Below are 27,688 nucleotides of genomic sequence, written 5' to 3'. Positions count from 1 at the left end.
TCCCCTTTCTCCTTCTTTTCTGACACAACCTACCTTCTCACAGTACGAGCTGATCATCTCTGGACATGTAACCCAACCATGGTCAAAGGCATCTGAAGGGCATCCCTGGTAATACTTTTCAACACAATTAAAAGAGAAACACCACGGTGCATTTGGGTGGCTCGGTTGACTGAGCATCAGACTATTGATTTTGGCTCAGGTCATGATCCTAGGGTTGTGGAATCGACCCTGCATCCAGCCTGTGCTGAGCGTGGAAGCGGCTTAAGGTTCTTTCTCTCTCCCCCACTCATGCTCTCTCCTCTCTTTCTACAAAGAATAAAATAAAATAAAATATAAAAATAATAAACATAAAAAGAAAGAGAAAAACCTGAAAAAAAGTCCTTCCTTCTTGCTGTTGCATGTTTTTACAAAAAGATGTGATATTTATAACTGTGGAAGCCCTTTTGCAAACATGAGGGGGAAATCAAGAGTCTCCGAAAAGACCACAAACTCTGACAATGCTTCTGACAATTCAGTAGTTTCAGTAACTACTGAATCAACCATCCCTAGAACCAGCTAACTCTGGACTTCTTGCAATGTGGAATAATACACTACTCATTTTTTAAAATATATCTAGTTGCGATGCAGTTGAAAACACACCATTTATTTAATGGATAATACTATTAATCAATTAAAATAACTGACTTCCAGGGCCCCTGGGTGGCTCAGTCAGTTACACGTCCAACTCTGGCTCAAGTCACAATCTCACGGTTTTTGAGTTCAAGCCCTCATTGGGCTCTGTGCTGACATCCCAGAGCCTGGAACCTGGTTTGGATTCTATGTCCCCTCTCTCTCTGCCCCCTGCCACCTTCTCCCTCCCAAACTCTGTCTCTGTTTCTGTCTCTCTCAAAAATAAATAAACATTAAAAAAACTTTTTTTAAAGAGCATGCAACTCTTGATCTTGGAGTCATGAGTTCAAGCCAAATGCTGGGTATAGAGATTACATAAATAAATTAATTAATTAAGTAAATAGATACACAAATAAATAAATAAATAACTTGGGGCACCTGGGTTTCTCAATCAGTTAAGCATCTGAGTCTGGATTTCAGCTCAGGTCATGAACTCATAGTGTGGGGATCGAGCCCCATGTCAGTCGGTGCAGCACAGTCTGCACACTGTCAGCACAGAGCCTGCTTGAGATTCTCTCTCTCTTTCTCTCTCTCAAAATAAGTCAATAAACTTTAAAAAAAATAACTGACTTAAGGTGATAATCTGAAAATGGGTGGCTGTGGAGTTTTAGGAACACCTAAATTTTAGGTCTGGAATTTAATTGTATCTAGTCTGAAGAACATATTAAGTCATTAAAACAGTGGTCCTTTCCATATTCTATGGTCCCGGGTGAGGTATCCTTCAGAAGCAAATGCTAATAAGTGCCCTGTGAGCTCCCACTGAAGGAAGGGAAAACCAGCAACTTAGGAGCTATGCTGTAGGGAACTATTGCAGGAGCATCCATCCTGGTCTCCAGTTCCCTCTCACACGGCCCTAGGCACTGAGAACATGCCTAAAATGTTGCCATAGCATTTACCCAGAGTTACCCTCCTCTTTCGATACAATTTTCAGGAATGGTAGCACCCACACCTGCCCATCCACTTGTAGGCAAAGGCCTGGGAGAGGTGGCTGTTCAGGTTGCAAAATTAGATTGTAGAAGTTACATCCAGCCAAGAGTCTGCAATGGCAGGCTGAGGTCCAAGCCACCACCTGACAGAATAAATTGCCCATTGTGGTCCCAAACAAAGAATTTTAACCCCCTGCAAAATATTCAGCAAAAACCTTATATAGAAAGAAATTTGATAAAGTGAGTATAATCAACAATTTGTTTTGCTAGGTTTCGTTAGACTTTCTTTGCCATGTTTCCTTGAGGCAAATATATTTTTGGATATATTTTGAAAGCTGGATTTTTAATGTTTCTTAGACTTCCAATTTTATTTTAATTTTTTTAACATTTATTTATTTTTGAGAGACAGAGACAGATCATGAGGGGAGGGGCAGAGAGGGACACACAGGATCGGAAGCAGGCTGCAGGCTTTGATCATGACCTGAGCCGAAGTCGGATGCTCAACCGACAGAGCCACCTAGGCCCCCCTGGACTTCCAATTTTTAAAGGAAAGATGATATGTCTTTTACTGATTCAGTTGTTTAATTACATGCTTTCATGTGTGTTCTTTCTGGCAAACAAGACCATCAGCCTGTCTCCTCCAGCACTATGTCTCGCACTTTGTAGCCAGAACTCAAATAAAATGATTGAAAGAAGAGTAAAAAACACAAAAATCGATAGCAAATTACATGTTCCTAAACAAGGCGGTGACTGCCTTAGGAATGTTTTTTTTAAATGCTGTAGAAGTATCATCAACAAAAACAGCAGCACTATCCTTATAAGGGAAGTATAAGAGCTTTCTTTTTTTCTGGTAACTTGTCCTTCTATGTATTTGATGGGGTCGATTCCGGATACCCTTACGCTAAATTGGGATGTCCAACTCCACCAGCTTTTTAAGTACTGAACTACTTGAAGGAGTAGAAGACTAAGCAAACACATCGTATTAAGAATGGGAGACCCTTCCTTTTCGGAGCATTTCCCGCTCTCTTCGGTCCATCACAAACTGACAGATTACACATTTGCATACTCGGTGAAATAGCTCTGGGTGAAGTCCTCATGAGCCCTGAAAGCCTCCAAGAGTCCCCTTCACTATGAACTTGCGGTGTAGCACTCCACCGCAGTGGGAGAAGGCACATCTCGGGGAGGCACCAGACGCCAGCCAGACGTAGAGAAAGCATCCCCAACCACAGCCCTTACGCCTAGCACGGGCTACGCCGCGGAGACACGCTCCCTTGTCAGGGGCGGGGCCAGGGCCCGGAAGGGGCGGGGCGCGGAGCCCCAAACGCCCAACGCTAGAAGCTGTTCTTTCTTTTTCGCTCGGCTGTCGAAGGAGGAGGGCTTAGGAGGCCTTGTCGGTCATGCGGCCCGGGCGGCAGCGCCAGCGGACCAGTTGCTGGGCCCTTCGAGGTGGGAGTCCTTGCGGTCTTAGTTCACACTGTTTGTGCCGGCAATTCGACGCGGTGACGGAACCCAGGCCCGCCTCTGGTCTCTGCCCTTGGGGCCCCGCGTTAAGGGCATGCGACCTTGCCAAGCGCAGCCGCGAGATCGGCCCGGGAGTCAACCTTCCCCCACCCCGAGATTCCTGGGTTGTGGGCTCAGTTACCTTTTTTTGAGTAACCAGCCACGAGTTGCAACTGAGCCATCTATTTAGTAAAAGCCCGTTTCGACTGTTCTAAAATCAAAAATTAATAAAGGGCCTGCTCAGATTCAGGTGGTTTCGAGGCGGCTGGAAGGTATGGCGTATGGCTTTGGTGTGTTTCGGGGCCTCCTTCGGAGCCCGTTTGTATCCCCGGCAAAGCCTTGTATGCAGCCTAGACGGCTTGAGGGTCCCTTAAATGGGCTACTCATTTATTCGTAGTACAGGAGCATTTTATAAAAGGGGAAGGGGATTATCTCTAGGATATTAAGATAACCTTTACTTAACTGTACTTTGTGATTGGCTTTTACAATTGTTAAGAACCGTTTAGTAACAGTTCTGGTAGTGACTTAGTACAGTTACTTGTGGCATGTGTTTGTGAATCATCCTTTGTAAATGTCTTTTAAAGACGTGGTATTGAAGTTGAGAGAAGTGTATGTTCTGTATTAAAAGCTCCCTAGGCCATAAATGCCTGCTCGGCCCTTAGATGCTTGCGTTTATATAGAGACGTGTATATCTGGACGTACTGAAGGAACGGGCCAACAGCTGGGAGGCTGGAAGAACGTGTTGCCTATTTAAAAACAAATGATTGGGGCGCCTGGCTGGCTGAGTTGGAGGATCTTGGGGTGGGGTTATGAGATAAGTTCCACTTTGGTGTAGAGATTACTTAAATAAATACTTTAAAAACGTATTAATACCATATGTTTTCACTTGGAGTGGAACAGGAGAAACTTAACAGGACTGTTGGGGAGAGGGAGGGAGGCAAACCATTAGAGACTCTTGGATACTGAGAACTGAGGGCTGATGGGCATGCAGGAGGGCACTTGTTGGGATGAGCACTGGGTGATGTATGGAAACCAACTTGACAGACTGTAAAAGAAATTTAAAAAATGAAGGTATTAACGCCACATGGATGAAAAGGTGTAATCCGGGGGCGGTTGTTCCCTCCCAGGTAATGTTGCTGTCAACAGGGCGATTGATGGCTGACAGTACTCTGCGTTTGGTATTAGTACTCTTTATTTTGAGGCGTAAGTGGCATCAATCCTATTTTTATTGCTAAATATTGGGCTTTAAAAAGTTTTTCAAACTAAATGGTAAAAATATTGGTAACTCTGGTAAATGCTGAAGCAAAATAAATACAGAGCCCATCAAACCATTTAGGAACTGTGATTCTTCTCATTACCCTAGAGTCTAATTCCTTACCTATTGCATCCTCCTGCCTTTAATTCTGAGGTGCCTCTCTGGGATTTTGTATCAGGTCTCTCAGCCTTTTGAGCTGAGTGGGAAGAATAGCAGTTTTATTACAACAGTGTATCACTAAACATTCTTGTAAGCTTTACACAAATGAGATTGTGGATATAGTTGTCAGTAGTTCCCATGAATCTCATTACACTGAAACTTTCCAAGTTGGAATTATTCATAACTAAGAGTTTGTGTTCCTAATATTGACGATATGAAAATATGTCCGGACTTGAAAATGATAAATTGTTTTGCAAGGTACAGCATTTGATGTGTCTTCATAAATCATCTCCAGTAGCTGTCTGGTTCAGTGATTTATCCTCCTGGGGTGCTGTAGGAGATGATCTGTGGCCCTGGCCACTCCCTTTGCACTACCTAAGCGTGCTTTCAGGCAGCCTGGGACTTAATTCTACAAGACTGTCCAATAATGATGCCAACATAATGTATCTGCTCTAAAACTCTATTAGACTTGCCATTGTGATGCTTTAGTTGGAGGTCTACACACTTTTTTCTATATATCTAACCTTTAACCTGACTCATTGCTCATCCTTGTCAAGCTCTGAGACAGAAAAGCAATGGTTAGGTACTCGTTAGGACCATCATGTCTTAAAATCGATACCGCCACAGTAAAGAACATCCTGTATACACCCACAGGTTTTCCTGTCCGTGTTAATATACCCACTCCCAGCTGGGAAAGACCATTTACAGAATTATTAGGGCCTGAACAGTCAAAAGTACTAATCTCAAATCATTACAAAGGTTCTAAATGTGAGGGTTATCTGTTTTGACTACCAAAAAAGTAGAACTAAGCAAAAAGTATTTTGTTCTTTGAGAGATGCATTAACAAAATCATTCCAATATATGGCCTCTAATGTTAGTTCTTATTTAAAAAGTTAGTTGGGAGTCAGGAAGGTTGTTAAGTATAAATATGTTTAGGGTTCCTAATAATGAAAAAGGCTTTCAGGACCATTCCTGCACGTAAGATGCCAAACAGATGGCAAGTACAAATTAAAATATTTTAATTTTAATTTCCAGGTGCAATAGAAGCTGTGAGGTGAAGATGAATGAATTGTTGTGATTTCCAAAAACATCTCAGGATGGCTGTGATAAAACCACTAGGAGTCTAACTGCATGTAATGAGGTACCAAAAGTTAATGATAAACAGTGTGCTTTTTTATGTATTTGTGGTACTCTCCATGAAGAGCGGTACCAAAAATGTAGGTTTTTTGACCTAGATAGATACAATAACTGGCACAATGATGACTTAAATTACTTTTGCCGTTTACCCAGCTGAGAGTTTCTTTGAAGAAATAATTTGAACACTGAGATGCCAGTTATCTATGCTGTTTATGTGAATCACTCAAGTATAATGCAATTTTTTAATAAAATGTGTTACATGTTCTTTTCAGCATATAAGTGGCTGCAGATGAATGTTCAGGTCCATAACTGTTAAAAATTCTTCATTGCCTCAGGTAAGTAATTCTGATTTGTCAAGCAATCACAGCTATTAATGATTCAAAAGTGTCTGAAACTCCAAAGGGCTAGGGCCATTTCCTGTTAAAGTTGCCTGTGTGACCTGGTTGGTTTGTTAGGCGTCCAACTTCTCCTCAGGTCATGATCTCACAGTTTTGTGGGTTTAAGCCCCTTGCTGGGCTCTGTGCTGACAGCTCACAGCCTGGAGTCTGCTTTGGATTCTGTCTCCCTCTCTCTGCCCCTCGCCCATTCACCTCTGTCTCTCTCAAAAATAAACTTTTTTAAAAAGTCACTTGTGTGTCATAAGTCTGATTTTCCTTTGATTTTGACTATGGAATGATTTTTACTGTTGGTTTCTGATTTTTTTTTTTCCCCAGAGGCATGCAATTGGAAGAAAATGTGAAGAATTGGTCAGGAAGACATGAATTGAAGCAGATGATGAGAATTAATCCTTTGATCACCTCACAAAGTTATGTAGAGAAATACATGCTTTTGAATACTTTTAATTGCTGGGCAGTAAAGTCTGCTATCTTTAAAATATATCAAGTGTTTAAACATCTCCAGTTCCATAATCACTAGTCGGACTTGTTTTTAGCATATTTTAAGATCTCTGTTCTTGTCAATAAACAAGTATTTGGAATCTCTTAAATACCTTAATGAATTACCCTTACAAGTAAAAATTTCACCTGTGACCTACATAGTTTAGTTTAAGTTTTAATCTTATTCTTTATTTTTGCCTTGGAAAAAAAAATCCTGATCCTAGTACAGATAATAACATGTTCTGTTAAGGGAAACAGTGACTGGATAGTCCAGTCTGACCAGACTTAGAATTTACAGGAATTCTAAAGCTGAATTCTTAACTGTGTAAAGACTTAAAACTTAGCTAAATCTTGCTTTTCCCATTGAGTCCTACAGTACATAAGTTACTTGCTTTTGTCCAGGTTATAATTTCAATATGGCAAGTCTAGAATTCTAGAGCTGTAATGTAATTTGTTTTTACAAACTAGTTTTGTGGACTCCATTTTGGCTCAGATCATGAGGTCAAGCCCAGCTCCATGTCCACACAGCATGGGGCCTATCTGGGATTCTCTTGTGCCCAAAAAATACTTAAAAGCTTTAGGTAAAAACAAAACCCTAGCTTTGCTTTCTGAAAAAGTAACACAAGTCTCTGGCACTAGTGAATAGTTAGTAAATATTGTTGAGTGACTAGGAATAATTTGTCCAAAGGCCTGTAGAGAGCTGTCCACCTTTATAGTTAAGCTCCATTAAGTACCATTAAGTACTGGTTTCTAAAGAATTGGCATGATAGTGTCTTTTTTTTTTTTTTTTTTATGATTAGCTCCAGGGGTGCCTGAGTGGCTCCCTTAAGTGTCTGACATGGGCTCGTGTCAGGACCTCATGGTTGATGGGTTCAGGTTGCAAGTTGGCCTGGATCCTGCTTCAGATTTTAGGTTTCCTCTCTGCCCTTCCCTCACACTCTCCAAAGGAAAAAAAAAAAAGTAAATTAACTTACTACGCCTTTGAAAACTGAAAAGGATTTGGGGATTTTACAAGTTAAATACATTTTCTCAGTGTTTCCCTGCCCCCACGCTTTCAAAATAGATCTCTTACTTCCAAAAATTAAGACGGTTTGCAAATTGGTGTCTTTGCCTTTTGGTACCTTTCTTGTAACCAACTAGGTTTAAAGAGCCAACTCTTGCCCCTTAATTTGTTATAATTTTTTTTTTCATTTAACCTAGTTTTAAATAAAATGGAAATTTTCCAACCTTTCCCTGAATTCATAATTAGGGCCTACAAAACTAATGGACATAATTAGGAAATGTCCTTAAATTAGAGGCTTCTGGTATATAAGTCGCTGTCATTTGTCAGATTCATAGGTGTAAGAAAAATGATTTATTTTTAGGTAAATATTATAAAGTATTATTGCCATCTTGTGACAAGTAGAGGGAACTACATAAAAGTGACTTTTTTACATTGCTTAGTTTCCAGATTCTTTTAAAATTACATTGCTTAGTTTCCAGATTCTATTTTTAAAATAGCTTTCTAGTGTACCATGTACATAGTATTACCTGAAGCATTACTTCAAAATCACACCTTTCCACTGCTTAAATATGAGTGAAGAAAATAATTTTCCTCAGATTGCCTATTCATCACTAGTGAAAATAGCTGTCCCAGGTCCGTATGTGGCAATAAACTGTTGGAGCTGCTGTTGGCATTGAGTCAAATAGATATCCCTCTGCTCCAAATATTCTTCATTATACAATTCAAATGGAAATACTGCATTTGGAGCAACACAAAATACAGTGGCCCCTAAGAAGGAAAAAAGTGTAAGTGAGAATTCCTTAAAATGCTGAATGTGAAATCACATTTTCAACAAAAGAGTATGAGTTTGTTTTGTTTTATAGAGCGCAAGCTGGGGAGAGGGGCAGGAGGAAAGACAATCCCAAGCATGCTCTTTGCACAGAGCCCGGTGTGGGTCTCGAGTCCATGATCATGGTATGACCTGCTGAAACACAGAATCAGATGATTAGGGCACCTGCAGGGCTCAGTTGGTTAAGCATCTGACTGCATCGCAGCTCAGGTCATGATCTCACAGTTTATGGAATCGCCCACATCAGGCTCTGTGCTGACAGCACTGAGCCTCCTTGGGATTCTCTCTCTGCCCCTCCCCCACTCTCTCAAATAAATAAACTTTAAAAAAAGTACAATGTTCAATCTACTGAGCTCCCCAAGACCCCCAATAGTAGGAGTTTTAAAATTAAGTTCTGACCTATTTAATAGAATATTTCAATAATCATTTAAAGCTGATCTGTTTTTGAGACTCATGAAATAGTTTCATTATATGCACAGACTTAATCAGAGCCAAAAAAAATATGATTACATTTTAAAGTGTAGAAACTAGAGGGGCACCTGGGTGGCTCAGTTGAGTGTCCCAACTTTGGCTCAGGTCATGATTTCACAGTTCATGAGTTCAAGCCCCACACTGGGGTCACTGCTGTCAGCACAGAGCCCACTTCAGATCCTCGTGCCCCCCTCTCTCTGCCCCTCCCCAGCTTGTACACTCTCTCAAAAGTAAACTATCTTTTTAAGTGTAGAAACTAGAACTTTGTTATCTCTTGACCTAGTCATTGCAGTTTTGAACCTGAATAGTGCTGTGAGGAAGTGGAAGAAGTAGGGGAGAAGGTATTAGAAGGTAGGGAAACACTTTGATAAAGGGTAAGTGGATGATGGAGGATAAAGACATCTTTGTACATTTCTCAGTTGTTGAAAACCATCAACATAAAGGCAGACATAAACCTATGGAATTAAATAGACAGCCTGGAAAGAACCCCGCAAATACATGGTTAAATGATTTATGATAAGGGTGCCGAGACCAATGGGGAAAGGCAGTCTCCAATAAATGGTACTGGGAAAATAATACCCATAAAAAAGACTAAAGTTGGTCCCTTTCCTTATAGACCTAAGCATAAAAACTAAAAAACAAAACACTGGGGGAATGCTTTATGACATGGGATTTGGCAGTGGTTTCTAGAATTTATATAACACTAGACTTCTAGTGTTATAACACTAGAGCACAGGCAACAAGAGTAAATAGGTAAGTTAGACCACATCAAAAAACAAAACAAAAGTGTGCATTGAACACTACAATGAAGAATGAAAAGGTAACCCATGGAATGGGAGAAAATATTTCAAACTGCATCTAAAAGAAGATCTACAATCAACAAGAAAACAACCCAATTCAAAAATGGGTGAAGGAACTTGTTGGAATGAGCACTGGTTGTTGTATGGAAACCAGTTTGGCAATAAATTATATTTTGTTTAAACTTTGAAAAAAATGGGTGAAGGAGAAATAGACATTTCTCCAAAGAAGACAGGCACATGAATGATGGTTAACATCACTAATCATTAGGAAAATGCTATGAAATACCATCTTACACCCATAGGGATGGGTACTACCAAAAAAGCAAATGTTGGCAAGGATATGAAGAAAAATACCCTTGTTTGCTGCTAGTGAGAATGTAAAATGGTGCAACCCCTATGGAAAACAGTAGTTTATTCAAAAAATTAATATGACCCAGGGATTTCATTTATGGGTATATACCCAAAAGAATTTAAAGCAAGGTCTCAAAAAGGTAAGCATACACCATGTTAACAGCATTATTCACACTAGCCAAAGGTGCAAGCAATCTAAGGTCCATTGGTGCATGAATGAATAAACAAAACGGTGTGTGTGTGTGTGTGTGTGTGTGTGTGTGTGTGTGTGTGTGTGTGTACATACATACAAACGAATAGAATATTCAATCATGAATAAGAAGGAAATTCTAATGCATGCAACCACATGGATAAACCTTGAGGACATTATGAAGTGAAGTGAGCCGTAAGACAAACACATATGATTACACTTATGTGAGATACACAGAGAAGTCAAATTCATAAAAATAGAATGGTCATTGCCAAGGATTGGGGGAAGGAGAGATTGGGGAGTTATTGTTTAACGGGTACAGAGTTTCAGTTTAAAAAAATGAAAGGGTTATAGAGATGAATGGTGTCAACAGTGTGAATGTACTTAACGCCACTAATCTATACACTTAAAAATGGTTGAGATGGTAAATGTTACGTATATTTTACCACAATTTAAAAGAAAAAAACTTTTGACTATCACTGTAGGAGTTAAGCTCTTCAATTCCGTTTCGTCGTTGATTCAGTGAATGAGTACGAGTGGTGACTGGGCAGGAGTAAGGTTGCTAGCCAAGCAGACAGTGCCTACCTTCCTAGAGCGGTCTGTCATCAGGGCACACTTACGTAGCCTCGGACTGCCATGTGCTCCCTTTACTGCTCTCTTTATCTTACCTGAATCCTTACTGTCGCTTGAGAACACTGCGTTCCCTGTGGCTCTCTAAAGTGAAGCTGCTTTTTCTCCAAACACCCCTCATACCTTAGTATCACAAGACGGAGACAGTGACGAACTTGCTCCCTCTTTGCTGCTACCAGACCATTCTCATCCCTGCTTTCCTTTGATGCCCAGTGTCATTTGGGCTTATTACCCTTTCTCTTCCTTGGTGAAGTCAATCACCTCTCAGCACGCGGCTCACAACATTCCTCTATTCCCTAATACCTGCCATTCAGTGATTTCCTTGTGAATGACCCATTTAATGACTCCAGACCTCTCTGTCTGGACCATTTCCCCAATACCTCCACTACACATAGGAAGATCACAGGAAACTGGAATCACTAAAAACTTACTTCAAAACCATTAGTTCAAATGTTCCCCTTCTCTATACTACGTCTTATACTTTCTGCTTCTATCCCAGTGACCTCCAATCGGTTTCCTTCAATTCACTTCCTTCTTTGAACCTATTTAAGAATCGCTCCCAAGCCAATGTCCCCACTTCCTTACCCCTCTGCAACAGTCTATCACACTCCCCTATCAAAACCTCAACTCTGCATGAACCCAACAATTTACTTTATGCCTGTATTCAGGCTGCTAGGCAGAAAATCACGTTAATTGGCATTTCTTGGTTTCACTTTAAATGAATCACAGAAACCTCAAATGGATGCACACTTGACTACCAGAAAACCCTGCTGAGCTTGTCTAAGACAAATGTTCTTCTGCCTCCTGCCCGTGACTATGATATTCCATTCTTCTCTCCTCAAACCTTTTGTTTTTAGCTGATGACCTTGTGTAGAGTGTATGACCAAATCTACAGAGCTGATTCTGTATCCATTTGTCTTCCCTCCTATATAATGAATTTTTTTTTTTATTAGAGGCCAATATCTTCACATGTGCTCTGGATTCCATCCCCTCTCACCTCTTTAAGGATTTTACTCCTTTGATCTTACCCTGATTCTCTAAGATCTAATCTTAAACTGTCTTGTTTCTATAACTACTTTTGATTTTCTTACTACATTATAGCTGGAGATTCTCATTCTCCTCTGTTAGTTCCTCCTCCTCAACCCCATTTCTAAATATTTTAATTCTTCAAGGGCAGTCCTGGAGTTCTCTGTATAGTCTCAATATAGGTTATTTCAGGTAATATCATCCATTCTATGACTATGAGTACCATCTTTGAGCTGATGGTTCCCAAATTAAATTTCTAAATTAGAACTCTCACCTAAACTCCAGATGCTTTTATCAATCTAATGGTATCTCTGTAGGATGTCTCAAACATATCTATCTATAATTTGGTTTTTCTCTCAATCCTTTTCCTCTTTCTTCCTAGTTGTGGTAAATGGCATTGAGATCCATTCAGTGGCTCAAGGCAGAAACTTGGGAGTTTTCTTTAATTCTTCCTTCTGCCCTCTGTACCAACTTCTAAATCTGGTTCATGAGCACAACCTATTGGTTTTTGCATCCAAGAAAAATGTCCCTGAGTAGGGATCAATTTCCTGCTATGTTTCTTTCTTTCTTTTTTTTTCTTTTTTTCAATTTCCTGCTATAATTGAAATAATATTTAAGGAGCTTTTTTTTTTTAGTGTTTGTTTATTTTTGAGCAGGGGAGGGGAGGGGCAGAGAGCAAGGAGACACAGAATTCAAAGCAGGCTCCAGGCTCTGAGCTGTCAGCACAGAGCCCCACATGGAGCTCGAACCCACAAACCACGAGATCATGACCTGAGCTGAAGTTGGATGCTGAACCGACTGAACCAACCAGGCCCCCCAGCATTTAAGAATCTCATGTTTTGTTTAAGACTTAAAAATCAATATACCTAACCGAAATTCATTATGAAAACAAAAAATAACTAAAGGGGAAAATATCTTCACATAATTTTATTTTCCTCAAAGATGCTTTCTTAAATGCTTCAAGAAAGTCTTGACAAAATAGTTACCAAGTGAAATTAGCCATATTCTACCATAGGACTCCCTATAATTAATACTATAGTTTCTAAATTCAAAGACACAAATTTTTGTCTTCTGTTGAAATCTAATTATATCTTAGTTTTGATAGGATGTCATAATAAAATTGGCAGAATTGTTTTGTTACAATGTATTAAAAAATGTGTGTTAGATTTTATCAAGGATGCTTTTAAATACAAATAATAAGAACGTAAAAGATATGGTGCCTAGCTGGCTCAGTCAATAGAGCATATGAGTCTTGAGGTGTAAGTTTGAGCCCCACGTTGAGTGTAGAGATTACATTAAAAAAATCTGATTACTTTAAAAAATAAAATCTGGGGTGCCTGGGTGGCTGAGTCAGTTAAGTGTCCAACTTTGGCTCAGGTCATGATCTCATGGTTCTTGGGTTCGAGCCCTGCATCAGGCCAGAGCCTGGAGCCTGCTTCAAATTCTGCATGTGTCTCTCTCTTTCTGTCCCTCCCCCACTTGCGTTCTGTTTCTCTCTCTCTCTCTCTCTCAAAAATAAATAAACATTAAATAACGTTTAAGTAAAAGATAGATAAATTTAGAATCACTTCATGTTGTATTTAGTACATGTTTTTTCAGAACTCTATAAGCAATGGAAAAGTTTAAGTATCCAAGGAATCATGCACAACTAGGAACTTACCAGATAATGATACTACCTATAAATAATTAGTAAGTGTTCAAATTGAAACAGACCTTACCTCACAAAAATTTATTATTCTAGGGCACCTGGGTGTTTCAGTAGGCTCAACACCCAACGCTTGATTTTGGCCCAGGTCACGATCTCAAGGTTTGTGGGACTGAGTCCTGCATCAGGCTGTGTGCTGACAGTGCACAGCCTGCTTGGGATTCTCTCTCTGCCCCTTCCCCATTCATGCATGTGCTTACTCTTTCTCTTTCTCTCAAAAGTTAATAAACAAACTTTAAAAATTTATTAATTTTTGGGGCACGTGGGTGGCTCAGTCAGTTAAGCATCTGACTGGTTCGGGTCCAGGGGTTCATGCCCTGCATCAGGTTCTGTGCTAACAGCTCAGAGCCTGGAGCCTGATTCTGATTCTGTGTCTCCCTCTCTCTCTGCCCCTCCACTGCTCTCTCAAATAAACATTAAAAATTTTTCTTAAGTTCACTAATTTTAAAAATAACATTATATATGTGTGTGTGTGTGTGTGTGTGTGTGTATAACATTTTAGCAATCCCTATCAAAATAACACCAGCATTCTTCACAGAGCTAGAACAAACAATCCAAAAATTTTTATGGAACCAAAAAGACCTAAATTGCCTAAGCAATCCTGAAAAAGAAAACCAAAGCTGGATGTATCACAATTGCAGACTTCAAGCTGTATTACGAAGCTGTAATCATCAAAACAGTATGGTAACTGGGGCACCTAGGTGACTCAGTGGATAAGCATTTGACTTCGGCTCACGTCATGATCTCATGGTTCCTGAGTTCAAGCCCCGCATCAAGCTCTGTGCTAACAGCTCAGAACCTGAAGCCTGCTCCAGTTTCTGTGTCTCTCTTTCTCTCTGCCTCTCTGCCACTCATGTTCTTTCTCTGTCTCTCAAAAATAAATAAATGTTAAAGAATTTTTTTTTAAAAAAGCAGTATGGTACTGGCACCAAAACTGAAACTGAGATCAATGGAACAGAATACAGAACCCGAAATGGACCCACAAACATATGGCCAACTAATCTTTGACAAATCAGGAAAGAATATCCAATGGAAAAAAAAGAGTCTCTTCAGCAAATGGTTTTGGGAAAACTGGGCAACAACATGCAGAAGAATCAACCTGGAGCACTTTCTTACACCATACACAAAGACAAACTCAAAATGGATGAAAGACCTGAACCTAAGACAGGAAGCCATCAGATTCCCAGAGCAGAAAGCAGGCAAAAACCCTTTGACCTTGGGCTGCCTGGGTGGTTCAGTCGGTTAAGTGTCCGACTTGGGTTCACGTCATATCTCCTGGTTTGGGAGTTCAATCCCCGCATCAGGCTCTGTGCTGACAGCTTGGAGCCTGAAGCCTGCTTTGAATCTTGTGTCTCCTTCTCTCTCTGACCCTCCTGCATTTGTGCTCTGTCTCTCTCTGTCTCTCAAAAATAAATAAGTATTTAAAAAAATTATAAAAAAACAACAGCAACTATTGGGACCTCATCAAGATAAAGAGCTTCTGCACAGTGAAGGAAACAATCAGCAAAACTAAAAGGCAACCGACGGAATGCAAGAAGATACTTGCAAATGATGTATCAGATAAAGGGTTAGTATCCTTTATAAAGGATATAATATGATCTATAAATAACTTATCAAACTCAACACCCAAAAAACAAATAATCCAGTGAAGAAATGGGCAAAAGACATGAATAGACACTTCTTCAAAGAAGACATCCAGAGGGCCAACAGACACATGAAAAGATGCTCAACATCACTCATCATCAGGGAAACACAAATCAAAATTACAATGAGATACCACCTCGCACCTGTCAGAATGGCTAACATTAACAGCTCAGGCAACAACAGATATTGGCAAGGCTGTGGAGAAAGGGGAACCCTTTTGCACTGCTGGTGGGAATGCAAACTGGTGTAGTTACTCTGGAAAACAGTATGGAGGTTCCTCAAAAAATTAGAAATAGAACTACCCTACAATCCAGCAATAGGACTACTAGGGATTTATCCGAAGGATACAGGTATGCTGTTTTGAAGGGGCATATGCACCCCAATGTTTACAGCAGAGCTATCGACAATGCCAAAATATGGAAAGAGCCCAATGTCCATCAATTAATGAGTGGATAAAGATGTAGTATATACATATGATGGGATATAATCAGCAATCAAAAAGAATGAAAGCTTGCCATTTGCAACAACATGGATGAAACTAGATTGTATTATGCTAAGTGAAGTAAGTCAGTCAGAAAGACAAATATATGATTTCATTTATATGTAGAATTTAAGATACAAAACAGATAAGGGAAGAGAAGCAAAAATACAGAGTGGGAGACAAACCATATAAGACTCTTAAGTACAGAGAACAAAATGAGGGTGCTGGCGGGGTACTGAGTGGGGAGATGGGCTAAACGGGCAAGGGGCATTAAGTAGGACACTTGTTGGGATGAGCACTGAGTGTTATATGTGAGTGATGAATCACGAAATTATATTCCTGAAATCATTATTATACTATATGTTAACTAACTTGAATTTAAATTCTAAAAAGTAAAAATTTAAAAAAACTAAAAAAAATCTATAACATTTTATTTTATAAATGTTTAAAATTTATTAAATGTTATAGATATTTTAACAGACTAAGAATATTTAAGTATAATTATTTATAGTGATCATTAACAAATTAATAATAGATTACCATATTTCAGTGTGAGTGATGTTTCAAATAATAAGGCTGCAATTAGTACATCTTCTTTAAGCACTTTATTCCTTAAGTTCAGTCGAGCATGTGCTTCCGCTAGGGAAACTCTGAAAAAGGAAATTGATGCTAATCAAATATGTTGATATTATAAAGATAAAATATATTTTGGCAGGAATAAACCAAGTTATATGTATACACAAGCCATACCTTTAAAGACCAGCATATTTTTACTTTTAAAAAAATACTAGTTTCTTTTCAAAGCATTTTTTTCCTACCAATTTCAATAAACTATGCCAGAACAAACAAGTATCTTGACTTATTATCAGACTTTATTTCTGCTATATCTTATCTTTATTTTTATGATTCTACACCCCCTGCCTCAATGTACAGTTAAGAAAATTAACTCTTATAGTTATCTTTGGTGTTTCCTTCCAGTTCTTTATCTATTTGAAGTCCTCATAGAATCTTGAAATTTCAGTTTTGAAAGAGACCTTAAAATTCAAACTCTTATCAGATAATTGAATTTTCTCCACAACATCCCATGCTACTTACTGACCAGTCTCTTTTAAACATTTCTTATGGTTCACTGGGAACACATTCCTTTATCTTTTATTTTTAAACTAAACTTTAATTACCTAAAAGATCTCCCTCAGGGGTGCCTATGTGGCTCAGTCAGTTAAGCATGCAACTCTTGATTTCAGCTCAGGTCATGATCTCATGGTTTGTGAGTTTGAGCCCCACATTGAGCTCTGCACGGATAGCACAGAGCCTGCTTGGGGTCCTCTACTCCCCCCCTCTGCCACTCCCCACTTTCTCTCTCTCTCTCAAAAATAAACACTTAAAATTTTTTTAAAAATCTCTCTCTAGCTCTCATTAGGCATATGTAATGTACTTGAATGACTGCTCAAACTTGGAAATCAGAAAACCTGGTCTAAGTCTCTAGACTTTACTAGCTGTATAACTTCATATAAATCATTTACTTTCAAAAAAATTTTGACCCTCAGGTATAAAATGGGGACAATATAATTTAGAGTTATTATGATTTCAGAGAAAGTATTTGAAAGTTGTGGGACTCACCCACAAAGATTATATAAATTTAAGCTGAAATTGGTTTCACTAAAATTTCCACCCACTGGTTCTGTCTTCTGTGAATATAAAAAAAGCCTAATACTTCTTAACTAGGACATCTCTTCAAATATTCAAAGACAACTTTTCTATTTGCCTTATGTTTCCTTTTCTCCAAAATAAAATATTTCTAGCTCCTTTAATATGTCATAAGACATGGAGCACCTGGGTGGCTCAGCTGGTCAAACATTTGATCTTTAGTTTCAGCTCAGGTTTGTGGGTTCAAACCCTGTGTCAGGCTCTGCACTGACAGTGTACAGCCTGCTTAGGCTTCTGTCTCTTCCTTTCTCTCTACCCCTCCCCATGTCATGCTGTCTCTGTCTCTCTCAAAATGAATAAACTTTAAAAAATGTTTTAAAAAATGTCATAAGACATAATTTTCAGGTCTTTCAACATTCTGACTGCTCTCCTCATGACCAGATTTGGTTAATTTTTTTTTTTCAGGGGCCCTTGGGAGATTCAGTCAGTTAAGTGTCTGACTTTGGTTCAGGTCATGGTCTCATGATCTGTGGATTTGAACTCCTCATCTGACTCCATGTTGACAGCTGAGAGCCTGGAGCCTGCTTCGGATTCTTTGTCTCCCTCTCTCTCTGCCCCTCAAAAATAAATAAACATTTTTAAAATGTTTTAAAATATATTATTTTTCAGTATAGTACTATAGGTATGATTTATCCAGCAACGCAGAGGTGAGGCAGAACTAGAATTTTTTTACTCTTGATACTATGGTCTATTAACACAACCTGAATTCACGGTATTATTAATAGCCATATTACATTGTTACTCATATTAAACATAAAAAAGAATAAAATCTCAAGTCTTTAAAAAAATTTTTTTAGATATAGAAAGAGAGAGAGAGACAGCATGAGCAAGGGAGGGTCAGAGAAAGAAGGAGATACAGAATCCAAAGACAGGCTCCAGGCTCTGAGCTAGCTGTCAGCACAGAGCCTGATATGGGGCTCGAACCCACGAAATGTGAGATCATGACCTGTGCCGAAGTTGAACGCTTAACCGACTGAGCCACCCGGTCCTCCTCAAGTCTTTTTATAATAAGCCATCAACCTTTTCTTATCCATTCATACTCAGACCAAGATCATCATTTGAGTTCATCGAGATTACTCCAGAGTTGCTTATTTTCAGATTTGACTATTATGTTTCTGATGTCCTTGCCAAAGCTCCCTTGGAAATGTTGACCACAACAGAATATGTATAAAGCCTTGCAGAGAAAGAGAAGAGAGTACTGTTCAGTTCTACTTCTCTAGAAGAGCAAGGATAGTGTTATTAGGTACCTGTGTATCAAAGTCAGAGAAAAATTTAAGGGTTATGACTCTTCTGAGTTCATTTATTCTGCTATTTCATAAACCCCACCTACACCTCTACACCTTCCCATTTCCACAATGGGAAGTAGATTTATCATATTCAAATTAACTCTGCTTTATATTTGGATTAATATAGTCATATGTTAACTGAGGCTATATGAGTTTAAAGAAATATCTTTTTGCTACAGAGAAAAAAATATGAGAAAATAGGATTTCTGAGGCTTCGAGTATTGACTCTTTGAGTATTGATTTGAGTAAACTTTTTTTTTTTTAAGTAAGCTCTACACCCAATGTGGGGCATGAACTCATGACCCAGAGATCAAGAATTGCATGCTTTTCTGACTGAGCACCCCTGATTTGAGTATTTTAAGTATTACTTCTGAAAATGGAAAACATTACAAAATTCCATTTACTATTTTAAAACATCACAGTTGATTTCTACCTTCTCTTATCTTCAGTACTATTTTTTCAGTTCTATGAAGATAAATATACAGTTGGAAAAGTTAACTAAATATATCTCTTGTAGACCTATATCTGACATTTCCTTCCAGTCCTTCACTTATCTTATTTTATATTATAGTTATAACATATTTATTTATTTAATGGATTATTTTACTCCTGGTCCTACTTTATAATTTGTCTGAGATTATACATTAGTTTGTATCAAATGAAATATCAGGACAGGACTGCTTAAATTATGATACAGCCACATCAAAGCACACTGTAATGCAACTATTAAAACAGAATAAGGTAATTCCTTAAGTTCTGATAGTATTATAATACATAAATCATACATCATTCCATTTGTGTTAAAGGAGAATATATCCATATGAATATATAGATATTTATAGTTAGATCTTCCTCAACTTACAATGGGTTTATATCCTAATAAATCAATTGTAAACTGAAAATATCATAAGTCAAAAATTCATTTAATATACCTAACCTACCAAACATAGTTTATTCCAGCCTACTTTACACATGCTAAGAACACTTACATCAGCCTTCAAAGCTGATTTTATAATAAAGTGTCGACTATCTCACATAATTTACTGAATACTGCACTGAAGGCAAAGCACGGAATGGCTGCACAGATATAGCTCGGTTATCAGTTTTCCCCTTTCATTCTCGTGCTGACTGTGAGCTGTAGCCCACTGTCACTGTAATAAGAGAGAGTATTGTACTGCATATCGCAAGCCCAGGAAAAGATCAAAATTCAAAATTCCAAGTGATTTCTACTGAATGTGTATCATTTTTACACCATTATGAAGTCAAAAAAATTCTAAGTCAAACCATCTTAAGTCAGGACTTGTCTCTGTCTATAATTTGTTTAAATAACATATTCATTGAAAAATATATAACATATTCAAATAAAATATATATTTAACGTACATCACATATTTAAATTACATATTTGTACACACTAATATTTAGATGGATAATTGGGGGGGGACCTGGTGGCCTAGTTGGTTAAGTGTCCAACTCTTTGTTTCGACTCAGGTCTCATCTCTGGGTTCATGAGATCAAGACCCGCATTGGACTCTATGCTGACAGTGCAGGGTCTGCTTGGGATTCTCTGTGTGTCTCTCTCTGCTTCTCCCTCACTAGCATGCCCTCTCTCTCTCTCTCTCTCAAAATAAGTAAATAAACATTAAAATAAAAAATGGATAATTTTTGGAAGAATACATAAAAACTGTTAACAGTGATAATCTCTCTAGAGTAGGACAGCAACGGGTAAAGTTAGCTGGACACCTTAATCATTATTTTAGTCTTTTACTGTCTATACTTAAATCATAAAAATTAGCTTAAAAAATCTTTAAGGAATGATAACAGATGAGTCTATTAAAGTATTTAGAAGTACACAGAACAATATACTTAAAAAGAATTTTTCCTAAGTTCAGCTAAAAAAATACCTAGAATGTAAAAAAGCCACATTAAAAAAATCAATCATTTGTATTTCAAATCAATGCACTTTACTCAGATACATCTCATAAAGAGGTTCCAATAAAAAATAATTTGGTGAACACATGTATTAGAGGGTCAAATGATGTAACAACAGCAATTGTTAAGTCACCTTAAATTCTTTTGGAACAAGATAAATGAGAAACCAACCAACTAACAATCAAACAAACAAAGAAGCAAGTAAAACATAAACACATCACTTAAAAGTCAATACTGGCTTTGAAGTTTTATATTGAATACCTACAAATGTTTTAATGCAGATGCTGACAGTTTTGATCCACTTATAGAATCTGTTCTGATTCTGCGACTTGCTAGATAATAGCCATGGATCATTCTTTCTGCCTCCAAACTGAATTCTACATTCAAATTCTTTGCAAAAGCCAGCATCTAAATTAAAAATGTGAAAAATTTAAGAAATTCAAACTTTGTTATAGAATCTATATTGCAAAAACCCAAAGTCTGTGTATTTTATTTACATCAAAATTCATTACATAGCTGGTGTTGTCCCAAAGTCACTGAGCACTTTAAATCAAAGTCATACTTGCAAATATTATTACAGTTTAGCCAGAATAATCTCTTTCCCCCTCTTAGTGCAGAAATGTTCTGTGCAATGTACTTGAATGACTATCAAGTCTTTGCTTCCAGTGGAATAAAGAAAGGCTCACTCAGCTCCTTTCAGAGAGAGGTTTCCCTCAACAGCTTATTTCCCTTTGAATAGCTTTAATTCTTTGACAATTTATTTCCTTACAACTTTCTCTTATGGGTCTTACTTCCTTTTTTTCCTTTTAAACACAAGTGAACACTAGCAATGTAGGAGGCACTGTGTTAACTACTATGAAGGTGGGCCTTGGAGACTCCAGTAAACCTTCAACATAATGATTAGCACTGTTTTCTCTGGGCTTTGTGCTTTTATTCTTTCTGACTGGGTCTCAGTCCCTTAAATTCTTAATCCATGACATCATTTCCAGACTATTCACCATCCTGGTTGTTTTCTGCTTTTTTCAACTCAGAATCAAAAGGAACATTTAATCATAATAAGGTTGCTATTAACTATAATATTATATGTTAAATTAACTTTTTAAAGGATCTGGATTTGTCTTCTCTTCTTTATTCTCCTTATACTTCACAGTTCCCTCCAGACCTACACAACTGGATAATAATACTATTAATAATATCAATAGCCATCTCTAGGTTCTACCCTATGGAGTCACAGTATTGTGCCACCTAACTCTGCCTTCAAGAAAGGACTTCCCCCCAGCTACTGAAAGTGCTGTCAGCATTGGCCTCCAGTTGCCAACTTCTTCAGGGAATCCCTCAGGGCCATCCATATCAAATGACTCACTGAAGTGGAAGTGGGAGCGAGTGTTATAAAAAAGTCCCTCTATTTCTATCCAAAGCAGGACAATTCTGGTGGGTCTCTAACTCCAGCGCTCATAGTGGGGCTAGCTTTAGGCCTACATTGCAGCTGGACTCCCTCCTCTGCCCAATCCTGCTTCCGCTTCCCTTCCACAGGTACTGCTCGGAGAGCTAGAGGAGCGCTCGCTAATAAGCAACGGCCTACTCTCAGTCTGCCTCCCGGAGAGCCAGCAGTGACACGCTCTGTACCATCTGTCTTGGGTAACGGACAGATTTATCTTCTGGAGAAATCATTTTTGTTGTTTCACACGCCTAGTAAAGTCCAGTTGTTCTCTACAGTCTGATGAATCAGCTATAAAATCTTTTGCCGAGGTTTCAAGGCTTATTGCAAATTTGCCAAATCTTAATCCCAATGACTCTACAATAAAACTTTTGCTCCAATCAGTTTTGTTTTCTCACAGTTTTCCATGTATATTCATTTCTACTTTTAAGTCTTTGCTCCTACTTTTAATTCTGTTTAGAATGCCCTTCCTTCCTGGCATCTAAATCATACATTTGCTTAAGAACTGACTAAAGTCTCACTTCCTTGAAGTCTTCCCAATTCCTGCATTCTGCTTGAGATCTTCCTTCCTGAATTCCTAAAATACTTATCATTAGCACCACCCAGGTTAGCACTTATATTGTCCCTTAATGGTTTCATATATTTTGTTTATGTCTCAATTAAATGATGAACTATTTAAAGAAGAAAATTTTTCTGTGAGAATATAAAAGAGCAGAAATAGGCTAATATACATAAAATATTCAATAAATAGCTAATTAATAAATTCCAAGGGTTTTTTGTTTGTTTGTTTTTCAGGGAAAAACTGGGCAAAATTTTTTCTGGGATGTGTGTGTGTGTGTGTGTGTGTGTGTGTGTGTGTGTGTATGTATCTGTACATATGTATATGTATGTATATATATAGATATATATCACCCTAATTCCTAGAGACTACTTTTTTCTTATATACTAACATATATATATAACAAAATTTTCTCTGGGATATATAAATATATCTCACCCTAATTCCTAGAGACTAACTGCTTTTTTCTTATATACTAAACAAAAAGAGCTACTTTGTCATAAATGTTGTTCTTTTTCTGTTCTGACATAATTTATCATAAATATTGTACTTTTTCTGTTCTAAGTTATGTCAATAAACAAAGTTCATGATTCAGTTTTAAATCCACCTCACTTTTCAACCTGTTACCCATGCAATCTACCTACAAAGGAGGCAGGTATGAACAAAATTGTTAATGACTCACAGATTCCCACTCCCAATACTCCCTGCCCTTTCACCTATCCTATCCAGGTACTTTAACTCTACTGTAAAAAGATTTCTGAGTAGCTAATATTACAAGAGCTTCACCTCTACTCTCGGGCTCTCTGAACATGCTGCACGTGTTTCCATGTCAAGACGTTGAAACGGGTTAGTGAGTCATGAAAGGTATTCTCTAAAGTCAGAACTTTGAAGGCATTTACATAAAGTTAATCCTCTTGAATAGTCTGTAAAATGTAAATAACTGTATACCTATATAGCCTCTCATCATAATTCTCTACAGAAATATTCTACTGATTTTCCTTTGAATGAGAATTTTTAAAGCTATTTTGACAGTGGTGCAAAGAATTAACTCAACAGTTTAATATTTATGTCCTTACATATTTTTTAATTTAATTATAATCCCAAATATTTTCTATAAGTGTCCTTAAAATATTTAAAAGCTGAACTTGGAATAAAAATTTCAAATAAAGAAAATTGGATGCTCAAAGTGAGTTCTATTAAAACTGAGAAACCTTAGCATATGTATCCTTGGTAATCATTTTTTCTACCTCTACCTTTTCAAAATCTTCAGTTGTGAACTTCTTAGAAGCTACATAAAGCATTTCTTCAGGATCGATGGCTTTCTTTAAAGTGTGTTGCACAGTAGAAATAAGTGGGTAGCAAGAAGATGATTCATTGCAGTTAATCAATAATCCGAAAGCCTCTACAAGATTAGCTGGAATCGAACTGCAGTCCTACATCAAATGAAAATGTAAAAGGCAAACATTAAACTCTAGCATTTCCACAAATGCTTTAGATAATTATAAATTAATACTGTTTATAATTATTTATATTCTTAATATATTTATATTAATTATAGTAATATATTATATAGCTATTTTAAAATTTCATTATTTGATATTATTAATTATTATTTAAAGTGATTCCTGGATAGCATGGGAACTTACTATGACCAATTTTTTTAACACTCTATTATTTTCTTACACATTATTCATTAAAGCCTACCCTACTACCTAGTCATATAATAATTTCTAGTATGTAGACACCTGCTTTGCATAACTAAGAAAATGAAAAATTTCAGACAACTGCATTGTTATTTAGTACTGGAACTAAATCTGTGATTAAATTCCTTACACAACACTCTAAAAATAAAAAATACATATACCTTACCATCTGACCAATGAGAGTGTTGGTTTTCTGCATATTTCTCCTTGAAGATGAATCCATATCAACAAAAGACCAAAAACTGCACTGAACTGGAAAAGTCATTTGTTGATTAATGTCATCCCCAAACTTCTTTCCTGGGATGTATACTGTGATGCTTCTACTTTCCACAACTAAGTCAAAAGACATTACCCATTTGTTATTTAAGTTCATTTTGGTCTAAATGTCTATAAATCACTAACAAATATTATTTTTAATAACAAATACTATTATATAGAATTTTACTGTCTTAATGTGGAGCAATAAAGACACAAATAAATTTGGTTGTTTTGCAAGATATGGCTTAATTAGAGGATCTAATAAAAAGAATAAGACAAGAGGGGTGCTTCAGTTGGTTAAGCATTTGGCTCATGCCTTTGGCCAGGTCATACACAATCTCATGGTTCATGCTTTTGAGCCTCGTAGTTGGGCTCTGCACTGGCAGTGCAGAACCTGCTTGGGATTCTCTCTCTTCCTCTCTCTCTGCCTCTCTCCTGCTTGCTCTCTATCCATCTCTCTCAAAATAAATAAATGCACATTTATTAAAAATGTTTTGAAAAAGAGCAAGGCAAGACAAATATTTGAATGTTTATGTGTCCCATGACTTGATGAGAACAGCAGTCCAAAGCATGTAGCTAGAATTATGGTCAGTGTCTGGGTAGAACAGGCAGAGGGTTAAGATACTGGTTATACTAGTGCAGGTTTACAAGAGGGGCTGAAATCAAGGGATACCCTTTTATGTGGAAAAAAAAGGAAAGACACCTATAAGATAGAGAAGAGAGTAAGATTGATAGAGAATATAAACTACAATGACTAGGGGAAAATATATCTCAAACTAAACATGTTGAAAACCAAATTCATAATTTTTCCTCCTCAAATGGCTCTGGGTGCATTATCTGCAATTAAGGAAATCACCATCCAACTACTTAAAACCCAAACAACAAAAAAAAGAATCTAGAAACCACAGTTTCCTTTTTATCCTTCCTTCACCCCTTATAACCATTCAACCTATGGATTCAATCCTACAATTCCATATTCCAAATACTTCTCAAATTAAACTTCTCTTTATACATGATAAGAGAATCTTTTCTTTATATGTACCTTTCTCCTGGATCATAAGGTAAATATATATTTAACTCTACAGAAACTGCCAGAGCACTTTTCAAAATGGTTGTACTGGGTACTTGGGTGGCTCAGTCGGTTAAGTGTCTGACTTTGGCTCAGGTCATCACCTCACTGCCCATGGGTTCAAGCCCTGTGTCGGGCTCAGTGCTGACAGCTCAGAGCCTGGAGCCTGCTTCAGATTCTGTGTCTCCCTCTCTCTCTGATCCTCCCACACTAGTACTCTATCTCTCTCTCAAAAGTGAGTAACTGTAAAAAAAAAAAAAAAAAAGATCTCGAAATGGTTGTACTATGTTATACTTTCACCTACAATATGTAAGAATTACAGTTTTTCCATATCTTTCATAACATTTGTTTTCAGTCTTTTTAATTTTTGCCATTCTAGCAGCAAGGGCCAGCTACTTTATGTGGGGCCCAGTGTAAACTAAAAATCTGGGCTTCTTAATCAAAAGCAGAGGAGAAGCTGCTAATAAGAGCACTAATATAAAAAGCTTTTTCCTTTAAAAATATTTTATTACGTACAAAATGTAATAGGACTGATGTGGAGAAATTAGAACCCTCATGCTTTACTGGTGGGAATGTAAAACTGCATAGCCGCTGTGGAGAACAGTTTGGTGGTTTCTCATAAAGCTAAACATACAATTACCTTTTGATCCAGCAATTCCACTTCTAAGTAAACACCCAAGAGTTGAAACTGGGGACTCAAACAGATATTTGGACTCAAATATTCATAGCAACATTATTCACAATAGCCAAAAGGCAGAAACAACCTAAGATTCTTTCAACTAAAGGACAAACATTTTTAAAAAGTGGATATATACATAAAATGGGATATGATTCAGCAATAAGAAGAAAAGAGATTCTTAAATAGACAAATTCATAAGGACAGAAGAAAGTAGAGTCGAGGTTACCAGTGGCTAGAGGTAGAGGGGAGTAGGGTTCTTGTTTAATGGGTACAGAGTTTCTGTTAGGGATTATGAAAAGTTCTGGAAATGGATAGTGGTATTGATAACATTATGAATGTACTTAATGCCACTGAATTGTACTCTAAAAACGGTTAAAATGGTAAAGTTTATGTTATGTGTATTTCACCATAAAAGGGAACTCCTTCAACTTGAAAAAGAACATCTATAAAAAAACCTACAGCTAATTTCATATTTAATGGTAACAAACTCAATGCTTTCCTGCGAAGATCAGAAACAAGACAAGGATGTCTCCTTTCACCACTGTTTCTCAGCATCAGCGTGCAAGTCCTAGTTAATACAGTAAGACAAGACAAGACAAGAAATCTGGCCCAATACAAACTCACATGTTCACAACTGAGGGGAAAAATTAAAACAGTGCATTTGCACATTAAATTCTTTTCTTTATTAAAACAGGTAAAATGAGAAGTACATATAAGAAATATATATGAGAAATATAATTTCTCAGTTCCTAAAATATGTACAATACGATCTTAACCATTAAGTAATTCCTTGACACTGATGAGACTATAAGTTAAAAAGGTGAAAATTAATTAGAAAAAAATATTGTTTACCTGATTGAAGCTGTTCTAATTTATCTTTTTTGTGTGAAGCCAAGTCACCTATAAAGCAGATACCACCTTTCGCTAGCAAAGCACTGCCAGCTTGAATGCTAACTGCTCCAGTTCCATACTTATTCCTGGATAGAGCAGGAAAAATTTCAGTAGAGACTGGATGACGTATGCCACGAGGCACAAGGTTTAAACTAAAATTCAAAAGCCTAGGAAAAAATAAATTATTCATTACTATTATTTAATTTTTGATTTTCTGAAGTCATAATGTATAACAGCTACACAATTAAATTTGATTCAGTGTTTAGTGAGCAACTTTTTTTCTACAGACTTTAATCTTTACATCTAACATAGGACTTGAACTCACAATCCCAAGATCAAGAGTTACATGCTCTTATCAACTGAGACAGCCAGGTACCCACCCCTAGTGAACACTTTTGCTAGGGATAAAACCATTTTTGAGACTTGGTTCTTAATTTGGAAACCTCACAGTCTAGCAAGAGAGACATAAAAAACTAAAACACAATGTGATAAGTACTAAAATAATATCATGAGAA

At 37.4% G+C, this 27,688-nt stretch overlaps 1 protein-coding gene, 1 long non-coding RNA gene and 1 other non-coding gene across 3 annotated transcripts in view; 2 read left to right on the top strand and 1 right to left on the bottom strand.

The window, feature by feature from the left end:
- The first annotated feature begins 2,935 nt into the window (after positions 1–2,935).
- Positions 2,936–6,631, top strand: LOC115279030. The gene is made up of 4 exons (XR_003903164.1): positions 2,936–3,041; positions 5,545–5,650; positions 5,919–5,981; positions 6,360–6,631. It is a non-coding gene; the product is annotated as an uncharacterized LOC115279030 (long non-coding RNA).
- On the top strand, positions 5,757–5,844 carry LOC115279567. Its single transcript, XR_003903518.1, has one exon. It is a non-coding gene; the product is annotated as a small nucleolar RNA SNORD87 (small nucleolar RNA).
- A 1,233-nt stretch (positions 6,632–7,864) lies between the features above and the next one.
- Positions 7,865–27,688, bottom strand: part of MCMDC2 (minichromosome maintenance domain containing 2) — a 33,808-nt gene continuing 13,984 nt past the window's right edge. The window contains exons 10-15 of the mRNA XM_029923539.1: positions 27,135–27,340; positions 24,443–24,609; positions 23,827–24,006; positions 20,842–20,984; positions 16,192–16,301; positions 7,865–8,292 (exon numbers count right to left, since the gene is read on the bottom strand). Coding sequence (XP_029779399.1) covers positions 8,126–8,292; positions 16,192–16,301; positions 20,842–20,984; positions 23,827–24,006; positions 24,443–24,609; positions 27,135–27,340 — 973 coding nt within the window. The 3' untranslated portion in view covers positions 7,865–8,125. The remainder of the gene's footprint in view (positions 8,293–16,191; positions 16,302–20,841; positions 20,985–23,826; positions 24,007–24,442; positions 24,610–27,134; positions 27,341–27,688) is intronic.

The sequence above is a fragment of the Suricata suricatta genome, chromosome 15, assembly GCF_006229205.1.
Source record: "Suricata suricatta isolate VVHF042 chromosome 15, meerkat_22Aug2017_6uvM2_HiC, whole genome shotgun sequence".
Classification (NCBI taxonomy): domain Eukaryota; kingdom Metazoa; phylum Chordata; class Mammalia; order Carnivora; family Herpestidae; genus Suricata; species Suricata suricatta.
This window is presented reverse-complemented; position numbering and strand designations above follow the sequence as displayed.